This window comes from Miniopterus natalensis, chromosome 2 (assembly GCF_054644295.1).
Source record: "Miniopterus natalensis isolate mMinNat1 chromosome 2, mMinNat1.hap1, whole genome shotgun sequence".
In the NCBI taxonomy this organism is placed as follows: Eukaryota; Metazoa; Chordata; class Mammalia; order Chiroptera; family Miniopteridae; genus Miniopterus; species Miniopterus natalensis.
In genome coordinates this window covers 76,052,865-76,068,393 of record NC_142082.1, presented here as the reverse complement: position 1 = coordinate 76,068,393, position 15,529 = coordinate 76,052,865, and the positions used below count along the sequence as shown (strand labels likewise).

Sequence of the window (15,529 nt, the reverse complement as noted above, 5' to 3'; positions counted from 1 at the left end):
GATCAGGGGCACAAACCTGGGTTGCAGGTTTGATCCCCAGCCCAGTCAGGGCTCGTGCAGGAGGCAACCAATCAATGTGTCTCTCTCACATCAATAGGTCCCTCCTTCTCTCCCCCTGCCCCTTCTACTGCCTAAAATCAGGGAAAAAATATCCTCGGGTGAGGGTTAACCAAAAAAAAAAAAAATTGGCCTTTTTTTGGTGATGATTATAGATTCACATGCATTTGTAAAATATAATACAGGGAGATCCTATGTACCCTTTACCCAGTTTCCCCCAATGGTAACATCTAGAACCACTATAGTAAAATGTTATTTGTACAGTCAAAATATAAAACATTTCCATCACCACAGGGATCTTTCATGTTGCCATTTTGTAGCCATGCTCACTTCCTCCCACCCTACCTGTTCTCAACTGGCAACCACTAACCTCTTTTCTATAATTCTGTTATTTAAAAAATGCTATATAAATGGAACCATGTGGTATGTAATCTTTTGGGGTTGGCTTTTTCTCTTTCATTATAATTCCATGGAGATTCGTCCAAATTGTTGCTTGTATCAGTAGTTCATTCCTCTTTTTTTTTTTTTTCAATCCTCACCTGAGGATATGTTTTTGATTTTTAGAGAGAGAACATCAATGTGAGAGCCAGTTGGTTGCCTCCAGTACTCGCCCTGACCGGTGGATCCAACCCACAGCCTTTTGGTGCATGGGACATTCTATCCAACCAAGCCACACCAGCCAGGACAGTTCCTTTTTATTGCTGGTTAATATTCCATGATATGGATGTACCACCATTTAAGCTGTGAACGATACCTGGGTTGTTGCAGGTTTGAGCTATTATGAGTAAAACTGTCATAAACATTTCGGTACAGGTTTCTTGTGAACATAAATTTTTGTTTCTCTGGGATAAATGTCCAGAAGTGGATTTTCTGGATCCTGTGGTATTTCATGTTTAGTTTTTTTTAAGAAATTGTTTTCCAGTCTTCTGTACCATTTTACAATCCTACCAGCAATGCTTGAATTTCTCCACATCCTCACTAGCATTTGGTGTTCTCACAATTATTTGTTTATCTCATTTGGTTTTAAGTTGCATTTTCCTAATAGCTAATAATATTGAACATCTTTTATTGTGCTTATTTGCCATCCTCTTCAATGAAATGTCGTCATTTCTTTTGCTTATTTTCCAATTGCATTGATTGTTTATTCTACTGTTGAGCTTTGAAAGTTATTTATGTATATATTCTAGATAGTAGTCCTTTAGTGGGTATGTGGTTGGCACATATTTTTTTCAGCTCTAGCTTGTCTTTTCATCCTCTTTACACGGAGGCTTTCTCAGCAAAAACTTTTAATTTTAATGAGGTCCAGTTTACCAATTATTCCTTTTATGGATCATGCTCTTAGGGTTAAGTCTAAGATCTCTTTGCCTAGTTCCCGATCCCCCAAAATTTTTTTCTTTTCCTTTTTCTTTCTCCCCGCCCCCCACTAAAAGTATTATTGTTTTACACTTCATTTTGTGTTAACTTTTGTGTAAGGTATGAGACTTTAATTGAGGTTCATAATTTATCAATATCTACCTGTTCCAGCACCATTTTTTGGAAAGTTTATCTTTCCTCCATTGAATCGCTTTCACATCTTTGAAAAATCAATTGAATATATTGGTGTAAGTCTATTTTGAGTTCTCTGTTCTGTCCCATTGATCATTGTATATATTTCTTTTCCAGTATCACATAGTGTTTATTACTCTAGCCATATAATGAATCTTGAAATTGGATAGACTGATTCCTTCTACTTTCTTTTTCAAAATGGTTTTAGCTATTCTAATTACTTTGCCTTTATACATAAATTTTAGAATAATCTTTTTGTATCTACAAAAATTATTGCTAGGATTTTGAGAGGGAGCAGGTTAAAAGTTGTAAATCACTATAGGCTTTACCAGTCTGAGCCTACCAGTCCATGAACACAGCACTTCTCTCCTTTTTTTTAGATCTTTGACTCTCTTCATCATTGTTGTATAGTTTTCAACATACATGTCCTGTACGTGTATTTTTAAGTTTATAACTAAGTATTTATTTTTTGATACTAACTAACTAAGTATTTATAACTAAGTATTTATAAATGATACTGTTTCTATTTTTATATTCGGTACCCTGTGTTCATTGCTAGAATATAGACATACAATTGATTTTTGTATTTTTATCTTGTATCTTTCCTTATCTTCTTTATTGCCACTTTCATTCTAATAATTTTCACCTTCACTTCATTTTAAATTAAATTTATTGGGGTAACATTGATTAATAACATGTTTCAAGTGTACAGCTTTCTAGTACATTGTCTATACACTGCACTGTATCTTACCACACAGAGTTTAGTCTCCTGCCACCGCTGTATAGTTGATCCCCTTTACCCTCCTCAACTCCCACCCCTTTCCCTGGGGCAGCCACCATACTGTTATCTGTGCTTATGAGTTTGTTTTGTTTGTTGTCTTACTTTGTTTTATGTCCTACATACAAGTGAAATCATATAGTTCTTCTCCTTTTCTGACTTATTTCACTTAGCATTGATACTCTCAAGATATATTCATGCTGTCACAAATGGCAATATTTCATCCTTGTCGTGGCTGAGTAGTATTCCATAGTGTATATGTACCGTGCCTTCTTTATCCAGTCATCCACTGAAGGACACTTAGTTTGTTTCTGTGTCTTGGCTACCATAAATAAAGCTGCAATGAACATAGAGGAACATATGTCTTAATGAACAAATGTTTTCAAAATTTGGGGATAGTTACCCAGAAGAGGGATTGCTAGGTGTCATGGTAACTCTTTTCTTAAATTTTTGGAACCTCCATACTGTTTTCCATAGTGGCTATACAAATTTACATTTCCCCCAGCAGTATATGAGGGTTCCTTTTCCTCTACATTCTCTCCAACATTTATTATTTCTTGTCTCATTGATAATGGCCATTCTAACAAGTGTGAGGTGGTATGTCATTGTGATTTTGTTTGCATTTCCCTTTAGGCTGGTGAATTTGAGCATTTTTTTTTATATGCCTGTTGGCCATCTGTATGTGTTTTTGGGAAAAGTATTTGTTCAGGTCCTTTGCCCCTTTTTAAATTGGATTGTTTGGGATTTTTTGTTGTTGAGTTGTATGACTTTTTTGTTTTTGTTTTTGCTTTTATTTTTTTATCTTTAAAATTTTTTAAATTACAGTTTACATTTCATATTATTTTCAGGTGTGCAGTATAGTGATTAGACAGTCATATACTTTGCAAAGTGTTCCCCTGACATTTCCAGTATTCTGCTGGCACTATACATATATTGCCTCTATTTCCTATGCTGTACTTTATATGTATTTTCGACATTAGCCCCTTATTGGAGGTATCATTTGGAATTACCTTCTCTTATTTTGTTGTCTTTTTGTTTTATTGATGGTTTCTTTTGCTGTGCAGAAGCTTTTTGGTTTGATTTTTTTACTTCCTTTTTTTACATTCATTTTTATTTCCTTAACCTTTGGGGTCAATTTTACAAAAACCTCTCTTGAGACCAAGGTCTGTAGTTTAGTACCTATATTTTCTTCTATTTAGTTCATTGTTTCAGGTCTTATATTTAAGTCTTTAATCCAGATTGAGTTAATTTTCGTGAGTGCTGTCAACTCAGCAGTCTAGTTTTATTCTTTTGCAATACCATTTATTGAAAAGGCTTTCCTTTCTCCATTGTCTGTTTATGCTCCTTTGTTAAGAATTACTTGCTAGACAAAAAAGCATAATTCAAGGTAAATGTGTGGTGGATTCCTAGATGGCAGCAGATTGAGTGGAAGCTACACTGACACTCTCCCAGGACCAAACTGAGTTTATAACTAAAATATAGAAAAATCATCCTGAATAATCAGCTGAAGACTAGCGAGAGAGCACCCACATAACCAAGGATGTAAAGCAGAGACCACATAGAGAATGGTAGGAAATGTGGAGGCCTGAGAGGACTGGCTGGGCTCCCACAGGCAGCAACTAAAGGACCAGAGGGACATCTCAGTTGTGGGGGTTTCCCACTGAGAACTCTGGGGCCTAAACCCCAAGCTGGGATCCCCAGCCCAGAGCACCAGAACTGAGAAAGGTGCCCTCATAGCATCTGGCTGTGAAAAGCAGCGAGGTTTCTGTCTGCCAGGGAGAGATGGCTGGAAATGCAGGCACCCTCTTAAAGAGCCAACACACAAAGTTTTGTGTGCAGCCACTCACTTTGGGCTCTGGTGGAGGGAGAGGAGAGTGGACTAGAGCTGTGTGAGGAGAATCCCTGGAGAATGCTGGCTTGGGGGATAGAGCTCAGAGGACAGCTCTCTGGATTCCTGTGCTGAGTCATTCCCTCATATGACAGAAGGCATCGTTCTTAGGCAGACATTTACCATCCAAGCAGCTCTTGCCAGGTGTGGGGAGGTGGAACAATTGCCCTGTTGGAAAACCGCTCTCCCCACCCTGTGGAGTTTCTATAGCCTGAGGCTCATTAAGAGACTGAATAACAATCAGCCTCTGGGTGTTTTGAGTCTTTGCCTGATTTGCTTCTGGACCAGGTCTTGGAAGAGCAGACCTTGGTGTGCATCTTGGTCTTTTCCAAATATACCCACCCCCAGCAGAGGGAGCCACAAGCTGTGGAGGGCAGAAAGTTTCAAAGGGTACTCAGGCTAGTCACAGTGTCTGACATTAGCCTGCACCAGACACCCCACAAAAGACTGAGAGTCCTAGCACATCTACCTACAAATCCAAACAGGCACCCAAAATGGGGAGACAAAAATCAAGCCCTAAATGAAAGATCAAGAAAATTCTCCAGAAGAAGAGCTAAATGAAATGGAGATAAGCAATCTGTCAGATACGGAGTTCAGAATACTGATCATAAGGATTCTCAACAGAATGAGAATGAAATGGAAACTATGAAGGAAATTTAAGAATGACATAATAGGAATAGAAAAAAAAAAATGGAAGGAATAAACAGATTAGTGGAAGCTGAGGATTGGATCAGTGAATTAGAAGACAGGGTAGAAAAAAGTCCCTCAATCAGAAAACCAAAAAGAAAAAACAATTAAAAAATGAGGACAGTTTCAGGGAGCTCTGGGAGAACATGAAATGTAGCAATATTCACATCATAAGAGAACCAGAAGATGTAGAAAGTAAGGAAGGGTTAGGAGAACCTGTTTGAAGAAATAATGGCAGAAAACTTCTCTAGCCTGGTGAAGGAAAAAGTCACACAAGTTTGGGAGGCACAGAGAATCCCAAGCAAGAAGAACCCAAAGAGGCCCATGCCCAGATACATCATAATTAAAATGCCAAAAATTCAAGACAGAATCTTAAAGGCAGCAAGAGAAAAGCAATCTGTTACCTGCAAAGGAGCTCCCATAAGGCTATCAGCTGATTTCTCATTAGAAACTCTACAGGCTAGAAGGGAATGGCATGAAATACTCAAGATAATGCAAAACAAGGATCTGAAACCAAGAGTACTCTGTGCAGCAAAGCTATCATTCAAAATAGATGGTGAAATAAAGAGCTTTCCAGACAAAAACAAAAGGCTAAAGGAATTTATAACCACCAAACCTGGACTGCAAGAAGTGTTAAAGGGACTGCTGTAATAAGTTTAAATAAAGAGAAAGAGAAACATAGGCATAAAGAAATATAATGGCAGTAGATAAGTACCTATCAACAATAATCTTAAATGTAAATGGATTTAATGCTCCAATCAAAAGACACAGGGTAGCTGAATGGATAAGAAAACATTACCCAAATATATGCTATTTACAGGAGACCCATCTCAGAACAAAACACTTACACAGGCTGAAAAAAAAACTTCTGGAGGACTTTAAGGGAGAGATGGACAGCAGTACAGTCATAGTAGGAGACTTTAACACCCCACTGACTTTACTGGATAGATCTTCTAGACAAAAAATCAACAAGGAAACAGTTACTCTAAATGACACACTAGATCAGATGGATTTGGCATTTATAGAACATTTCACCCCAAAGCTGCAGAATATACATTTTTCTCAAGTGCACATGGGGTGTTCTCAAAGACAGACCACATGTTAGCACACAAAGCAAGTCTCTACAAGTTCAAGCAGATTGAAATCATTTCAAGCATCTTCTTGGACATTTACACCATGGAATACTATGCAACTGTAAAAAAGAAGGGTCCCTTACCTTAAGAGACAGCATGGTGGGACCTGGAGAGTATTATGCCAAGTGAAATAAGCCAGTCAGAGAAAGAGAAGTATCACGTGGTCCTACTCATATGTGGAAGCTAATGAAAGAAGTAAACAGATTAGCAAAATAGACCCAGAGACAGAAGCATGGGACAGACAGACAAATCTGAGAGGGAAAGCAGGGGTGGGTGGATGGGGAGAGGTTAACCAGAGAACTTATATGCATGTTTGCATAACCCATGGACACAAAAAATAGTGTGGTGAAAGCCTGGAGGGGGTGAGGTCCAGAGTGGAGGGGATCAATGGTGGGAGAAAGGGGACATTAGTAATACTTTGAACATTAAAGATAAAACATTAAAAAAAAATTACTTGCCTATGTACATGTGGGTTTATTTCTGGGCTCTCAGTTCTCTTCCATTGCTCTGTGTGTCTTTTCCTCCCAATGCCATACTGTTTTGATTTTATATTTTTGTAGTATAATTTGTAGTCAAAAAGTGTAATATCTCTGGCTTTGTTCCTTTTTCTATGGATTGCTTTGGCCGTTCCGGGTCTTTTGTGATTCCATACAAACCTGATACAATTTTGTATTTCTTTCAGAAATGCTACTGGGATTTTGCATTAAATCTGTATATTGCTTTAGATAATATGGCCATTTTAACTGTGTTGATGCTTCTAGTCTATGAACATGGAATGTCTTTCTATTTCTTATATTTTCTTCACTTTTTTTCAATAATGTCTTATTATTTTCAGTGTATAGATCCTTCACTTCTTTTGTTGATTCCTACGTATTTTATCCTGTTTGTTGCAATTGCAAACAGCATTGTTTTTGGTTTTTTATTTCTTTTTCTGATATTTCACTGTTAGTATACAGGAGCTATACAACATTTTTGTGTATTGATTTTGTATCATACAAGTTTACTGTATTTGTATATTGTTTCTAATAGTCTTTTGGTGGAGTCTTTAGAGTTTTCTATATATAGACTCATGCCATCTGCAAAAGTTATAGTTTTACTTCTTTATTCCTAATTTGGGTGCCTTTTATCTATTTCTCTTTCCAGACTGCTTTCGCTAGGATTTCCAGTACTGTTGAATAACAGTGGTGAGAGTCGACATCCTTGTCTTGTTCCTGATCTTAGAGGAAAAGCTCTCAGTTTTTCACCATTAAGTATATTAGCTATGGGTTTGTCATATGTGACCCTTATTATGTTGAGGTACTTCCCTTCTATATCCAGTTTATTGAGTGTTTTAATTATAAATAGATATTGTGACTTGCCATAAGCTTTTTCTGCATCTATTGATATGATTGTGACTTTTATCTTTTATTTTGTTAGTGTGGTGTATTGCATCTATTGATTTGCATATGTTGAACTATCCTTGCGTCCCTAGAATGAACCCCACTTGATCGTGATATATTATCTTTTTAATGTATTATATTTGATATGCTAGTGTTGTTTAGGATTTTTGCTCTATATTCATCAGAGATATTGGTCTGTAATTGTGTGTGTGTGTGTGTGTGTGTGTGTGTGTGTGTGTGTTGTCCTTGCCAGGTGTTGGTATCAGGGTAATGCTGGCCTCATAAAATGAGTTTGGAGTATTTCCTTTTCTTCAGTTTCTTGGAAGACTTTGAGGACAGGTATTAAATCGTCTTTGAATGTTTGGTAGAATTCACTAGTGATGCCATCTGAACCTGAACTTTTGTTTTGGGGGAGGTTTTTGATGACTGTTTCAATTTCTTTACTGCTAATCCGTCTACTTAGGTTTTCCTGTTCTTCATGGTTCAGTCTAGGAGTGTTATATATTTCTAAGAATGTGTTCATTTCTTCCAGGTAATCAAATTTGGTGGTGTACAGTCCTTCATAGTATTCTTGTATATATAATGAATCCTTTTTATTTCTGTGGTGTCTTTTGTAACTTCTCTTTCATTTCTCATTTTATTTATTTGAGTGTTTTCTACTTTTTCCTTAGTGAGTCTAGTCAGAGGTTTGTCAGTTCCATTTATCTTTTCAAAGAACTACCAGCTCTTTTTTTTTCATTAATGTTTTTCTGTTGTCTTTTTGTTCTTATTTTGTTTAGTTCTGCTCTGTTTTTAATTTTAGTCCTCAACCAGGAATATGTGGGTTTTTGTTTGTTTTTTAGAGAGAGGAATTGGGGGGAGAGAGACGGACAGACAGACAGCAATGTGAGAGGAACATTGATCAGTTGTCTTTTGTATGTGCCCTGGCTGGAGATCAAACCAGCAACCTACGTATGTACCCTGTCCAACCAACTGAGCTACTGTGCCAGGGCAGTTCTGCTCTAATTTTTATTATCTCCTTACTTCTCCTAATTTTGGGCTTTATTTGTTTTTCTTTTTCTAGTTCTTTACGGTGAAGTGTTAGATTGTTTACTTGAGATTTAACCAGGTCCTGCTTGTATTTGAGAATTCTTGTGGATACATTGTCACCCAACCTTAAAGATTTTGTCCATGGGGTTCTGTTTTGGTTGTTCTGGTGACTTTGGGAGGGGTGAATCCAGGAGATTAAAAATTTTATTGAGAGGTTTTTTTCAAGGCAACAGGGATTTACATTTTAAAAAGAGCACTCTGGCTGCATTGTGGGAAATTGATTCAGTGCTTAGAAGGAGAAAAGTTAGGAGGCTATGGTAGTGATCCAGGTGAGATGATGGTGGCCTAGTCTAGGATAGTGACAGTGGTTCTAGAAGGTTTGAATCCTATTTTGGTGGCTTGTTGATTGTCAAAGAATGAGAGTGTGAATAGACTTGATTGATCTCCCAGGATTAGGATTTAGCAATGGTTAGGATGGTTGTACTGTTTCCTAATATTGGGAATACTTAGGGAAGAGTAGGTGGTATTATTTGGGGGGAAGAAGCTGACAGGGACCAGGTATGGTATCTGAAAGCACAGTGAGTTTGAGGCCTTATAACTATCTATCCCCTGCCCCCAAACGCACACACACACACACACACACACTTTAATCCTTCAAGGAGCTTTTTCCTGACCTTCTGATCATGTCTCCTACTTATATAGAACTTCATTATTTACTTTCCTATCTTAACATTTAACATATGTATTACCACTTATTATTACTGTCCTTTCTACTAGACCAGCTGTTGGCAACTTTTTTTTTTAATGAGTTTTGTTTGAAAACTCTTTCACTATATTTATTGTAAAGAGGTTTACTATTAAAAGAAAAGGAATACATATTTCTGATACTTTGACTTGGGTTCTGGATTCTCTGGTGTGGTCAGCTGAGGAGGGAAGGAAGGACTGTGTGGCCCTACCAGGGTGAGAGGCCAAGTTTGACTCCAGGAAAGAATGGTGGTAGCCTTTGGGGCGGACAGTTGTAGGTGTCTGAAGTGGGATTTCAGGTGAGAATTTCTTCCAGGTGTTCTATCAGAAGCAGAGGAAGCCCCAGGACTAGGGAGAGTTGTCCTATTAGGAGCCATAGGAAGGATCCCTTTTTTCAGGCTCAGTCCATATCATATGTTCCTGCTGCATATCCCTTGGACTCTAGACTGGCCAGGCAGCCCAAACCATTTCTAGACAGATCCTTTGTATCTTTGCTCATGGCATCCTTCTGTCTGGTAGTCTTATGTCAGCCCTCTCCATGCCTCAGTTTGCTTTCTACTCCTCTAGACCGTAAGCTCCCATGGAAGCAGAGGTCACCATTCCAAAGCATCTTGACAGTGTCTGACACAGAGTAATGCTTAATAAGTCGATTGGCGATTACCCCTCTGACACTACCAGAAACAGAGTTGACCCTGCCACCCTTTACACTGGCTCCTTCATTTCCTGCTCACCATCCTACTATGACATGGCAAATAAGGCAGCCTTTAGAGAGCCGGTGAGCCAAAGCTTCCAAGCCTGCTACCCCCACCTGGACAGACTCCTCAGTTTGTTCACAGCTGCATGATTGCAGACTGGCAAACTTTTACTTAAAAGTACAGATAGTGCCTTAGCTGGTTTGGCTCAGTGGTTAGAGCGTCTGTCCCTGGACTGAAGGGTCCTAGGTTTGATTCTGGCCAAGGGCATATACCTCAGTTGTGGCTCGATCCCCAGTCCCAGTCAGGGCACGTGTGGGAGGCAACCAATCCATGTTTCTCTCACATCAATGTTTCTTTCTCTCCCTCTCTCTCCCCCACCCCTTCCACTCTCTCTGAAAAGCAATGGAAAAAAATATCCTCAGGTGAGGATTTTTTAAAAAGTACATAGTAAATATTTTAGGCTTTAGGAACCAAGAAACAGAAATAAGGTATTATGTAGATACTTAATATCATTTATAATGTAATCACTTAAAAATGTAAAACCATCCCTGCCAAGCCCTACAAAAAAATGCCTGCCAGATTTGGCCCACCGGCTGCAGTGTGCTGACCACTGTCCTAGACTCATCTACTTATCTCCTAGTTGCAGGCATATTGCCTGTTGAATTTTAGATAAATTCATAAGTTTTTGTTGAGTGAATGCATATTGTACTTACAGATTTGGAGCTCAGGTGAGAGGGCTGAACTAAAGATAGGTATTTGGGAGTGGTCATGAAGCAGTAACTGAAGACATGAGAGTAGAGAGATCAGTTGGGAAGAGTGTAAGGGAGGAGAGGGCCTGAGATGGAGTCTTTGGTACAATTCAGAGAGCAGGGTAAGTCATGACTAACTCAGAAGTACTTGTATCATACATAGTAGTCAGTACCTGCTGCTAACTGACCTAAGCCATTTGGTCATGTGGCTTAGGTCAGTTAGTTCGTTTTGGGTGAATAGGAGACCTTTAACTATTAGAGATAGGTGGGAATAATAGATACTTTTTTTCCTTAGAATTTTTATTGCCAATGAGTTACAATAAAACAAGCCATAGACACAATTCTGCTACTTATACAAACATGTATTAGCAAGCAGTCACAAAAAGTCATGCAGCTTGTTATATGAGTTTAGCCCTTTTAGACTCTAGACTACTACCTTGGCAATAAAACGTCAACCATAAACAGATACCACAAAGATCTAACTAGGATTAGGTGACAGAATCCTCCAAGAAAGGGTGGGACACACCACCAAAGGGAGACCTAGACTCAAACAGTCCTCTGAAGATAGACTGCAGGGCTTGCCAGATTCTTAAGCTGCAAATAGGTAAGATTCAAGGCACCTGTACAATATTCCTAGTCAGTCCATATATCTTGAACAATTCTGTTTCAGCAATAAAAAATTATTATCAACATCTCTTATACTAATTTACAAACCAGTGTCTAAATTCAGATGTTTATATGTGAAGCACTTATCAGCTGGGAGCCAACTCCTGATATGGGTGCTTCAAATGCTAACTAACCCCCTCTGAAGTGTGGATTCCTAATTTTAGGGTACTTTAAAAGTTAACTCATCCCTATCCATGCTGAAGTATTTTAATGTGAATTACAGTATAGCAGTAATTTGGTCATATTTTGGAGAGGATATGTCTCCTGGATCTTTTTGTGTTGTTATGTACCATCTTATAACAATTCATAAATAATTATATGCAGTAGTTATTTCAATGAAAATGTTTTTTCTTCTCGGTTCTAATAACAGTTGGATTAGCTATTCATACAGGCAAATTTTAACAATGGTGCAGTTCTAATCTTCGAGTCAATAAGACAGCTTACAGAGTTATCAAGTAACACTTCATTAGTATTGGTATTTGAAGATTGCTCAACATTTATTACCATTTTATATGATGAATTTATACAGAAAGCATTCTGTATTAATAGTATTGAAGTCAAAGCACAAAAACATATTAAATGTAAAATTAGATTCAAAGCTCTTTATACTGTTGAACCCTATTAATAATAATTTTTTTAATGTATCATTCCATTACATTAAATGAATGCTACTAATTTGAATTTTGTTTGACAGGGTTTCGTTTGTTTGTTTTTGTTTTTAATCCTCACCTGAGGACATGTTTCCATTGATTTTAGAGAGAGAGAGCGGGAGAAAGAGAGAGAAACATCAATTGCTCTGACTGGGGATTGAACCTGCAACCTGGGTATGCGCCAATCGAACCCTTCACCCTTTGGTGTGTGGGACATCACTCCAACCAGCTAAGCCACACTGTTCAGGGCTGTTTGGCAGTTTTACTTGCATTTCATATATGTCTATATTTAAGTATAAGTTTATATCTAAATTAATATTTCAGTATAATTTGGTTTCCATAGGATTTTTTCTCCTAAAAAGGGATTAATTTATCACTGCAGTTTAATAAAACTTTACAGAGATACCATAACAAAAGAATTATTAAATAAATTAATAGCATACTGAATCTGGCAGTATATTAAAATAATATACTATGACCATGTAACCTTTATGTAGTCTTTATTCCAAAAATGTAATTTTACCATACTTATATATGTAATAAAATAATCCATCATATCAGTACATCAAAGGGAGAGGGGAAATCTAATCATTTCGATACTTTCTAATAAGATATGTCTGATAAAAACTCTTAAGAAATTCAAAGGATACTTTTTTATCTTTTGATACAAAATATCTTCCCAAACTTATTTTCATTTTCATGTGGTTTTAAGGCCATGACAATGAGTTGTTTACTTTTTAAAAACATGAATTGTTTGAGAGAGAATTCATTGGTTACGAACATCAAAAAGCAGTCCTGTTGGCTTAAGCAAAACCAAAATTTATTGGGAAAATATGGGGTAATTCATAGTTATGAGTAGGCACACTGGATAACTAGAAATAGAAGTAGTCCAGGACATAGGTGTTATACCTGGTCCTGCGCTGCTTTTTCTTTTCTTTCTGCTTTGCTCAAGGTTCAGAGTTATGGGGAAGAAAGCTCTATTCATGTGTTTGAGTCTCATGCCCTATTTAATTAACCTAGGAGAAATACTTTAATACGCAGTTCCATCAAGACTATACAAGGGAGTGTATACCGTTCCCTAACGAAACCTGGGTGCAGTTAGAAAAGGGAAATGGATCCTAGGCTGCCTAGTCCCACCTCCTTACTCCCCACAAAATTAACCATTAGATATCCAGTAAAATAGACAGTTTTGGCTTTTAACCTGTAGTTTATTATTTAAAGTCTAAAACTGATCAGTCCTTAATTCTTTTTTTAAAAAATATATCTTTATTGATTTCAGAGAGAGGAAAGGAGAGGGAGAGAGAGAGATAGAAACATCAATGATGAGAGAGTCATTGATCGAGCCCACAACCTGGGCATATGCCCTGACCAGGAATCGAACCCCGATCGCCTGGATCCCAGGTCGATGCTCAACCACTGAGCCACGCCCAGCCAGGCTCAATCCTTAATTCTTAAGAATAAATTTTAAAATTTTAAATGCCTAAGACCTTAATTTATATACTAGCAGTATTAATATTTATATACTTATGTAATCTTTTTCTTTTTAGACAATGCGAAGACACAGAAATGAAGTGACAGTTGAACTACGAAAGGTAAGGGTGATTTACATGTAATGAAAAGTAATTAGGAAATTTTTTCTGATGTTAAAATTTTGTATAACGTGAATAATGAAAATAACATGGCAAATTAGTGGTCATCCCTAAAGCGACACAGCATAAAAATAACATCATTTTTTATAAAAGTAGGAAAGTGTCTGCTAATTCCAGTGTCCTTTCAACTCCTTAACTTCTTCATGGGTACTTAAAATTAACAACAGTGATTTGGCAGTCATGTTTTTAAGTTTTTTCATATCCTTGTGTCATTTGTACCAGAGAAGTAAACTAAGCCTTAGCCAAATACAGTGAATAAGGTGAGCTCCTTGCCTATCTTAACATGTTGGGCTTAGCTTCTTTTTTTCTTTTTTTAAACTTTTTATTAACATATAACATGCGTACAAAAAAGGTTAACACATCTTAAGTGAACAGCTTGGTGGATTTTCACAAAGTGAACACATCTGTGTAACCAGCTCCTGAATCAAGAAAGAACATTACCTGTGTCCCAAGGCCCCTTCTGGGTTACTACTTTCCCCCAAAGGTAACCATTATCCTGGTTTGTTAAACTGAATTATTTTGCATATTTTGAACTTTGTATAAATAGAATAGTGTGTTCCCTTTTGTGTCTGGTTTTTCATTCATCATGTGAAGATCATTCTCCTTAATAGAGGTAATAAGAATAAAATTGAAATTAAGTAATTATCCTCATCTGTTAACATTACACCAGCTATCCTCAGATTTGGGCCTTTACTTTTTCTTAACCTTTCATGCTGGGAATACAGCTATAAAACTTTTACATTGGTCTTGGTATTATTCAGACTCCTCCCCTTGTTTTAAGCTTTTTAGCTTTTCTAGTATGCTTCTAAATTTAAGCTGTTTACTTATATTTGTTATTTGTTCTTCTGTGACTGTGCTGCCTTCTGTGGTTAACTTATACAATTAAAAATACTTGCCTATCAGAGTATGTGGTTTAAAAAAAATTTTTTTTCTTACCGAGAGAGAGAGAAACATTGAGTTTGTTGTTCCACTTATTTATGCATTCATTGGTTGATTCTCATATGTGCCCTGACCAGAGATTGAACCTGCTACCTTGGTGTATTGGGATGACACTCTAACCAACTAAGCTACCTGGCCAGGGCAGAACATGATTTTTAATATCCACCTTGGTTAACTTAGAGACTCATATTTTTTATTGTCTTCTGGATAACAACATTGTTTCCTTTTCAGTTACCACAGTTAGTTCCTGAACATCCTGTAGGAGGACCGAAAATGAAATTTACTAAAGAAATTTCAAACAGTCCCTTATTTCACATTTCAGAATTCCCTGTGTAAACAGCAAAAAGTGAACCAACCCTCCCTGAAACAAAGCTTAAATTTCAGGCAAAGCTTAATTGCATTTGGTGTGAGTCTACAGAGGTATGGAGAGGCCTTCAGGAGAAGATTCTTCCACTCTTTTTCATCAGAGTATCTAATTCTGACTTCAGCCTTGCTATTTCTGTATCTCCATTGAATAGAAAATCACAGTGTTATTACTGACATTGAGATTCTTGAAAATACAAGAAAATAGAGCTAGTTCTCAGAGTTTCATAGATGAGCTCTACCCATTTCTAATTGATTATAAGCTTCTAAAGTGAAGGTAATAACCAGTCTCCCCCCCCCCCCCCCCCATCACAAATACTCCCAGGTCTCCCTCCGAGCCCCTCCCAGAATGCCTAGTCAGATTCTGGACATGTCATTGGTACTCATTAAATGTTAAGATTCAGGAATTAAATTGAATAATGATATCTTAAAATTTTGCTTATATTTAAATCATTTATTAAAGTTTTAAGAAAAATACCTTACATACAGAACAGTGCTACTCAAAAGTCCTAGGATAAAGTAGAGGACTTGTGTCAGAATAGTAAACAAGGCACTGTTTCCTTTAATAAGAAAGTCTT

General features: G+C 37.2%; 1 protein-coding gene across 1 annotated transcript in view; it reads left to right on the top strand.

The window, feature by feature from the left end:
- The window catches only part of KPNA3 (karyopherin subunit alpha 3), a 77,106-nt gene that overhangs the window by 22,612 nt on the left and 38,965 nt on the right, over positions 1-15,529 (top strand). The window contains exon 2 of the mRNA XM_087814350.1: positions 13,548-13,592. Within this exon, the coding sequence (XP_087670476.1) occupies positions 13,548-13,592 (45 nt within the window). The remainder of the gene's footprint in view (positions 1-13,547; positions 13,593-15,529) is intronic.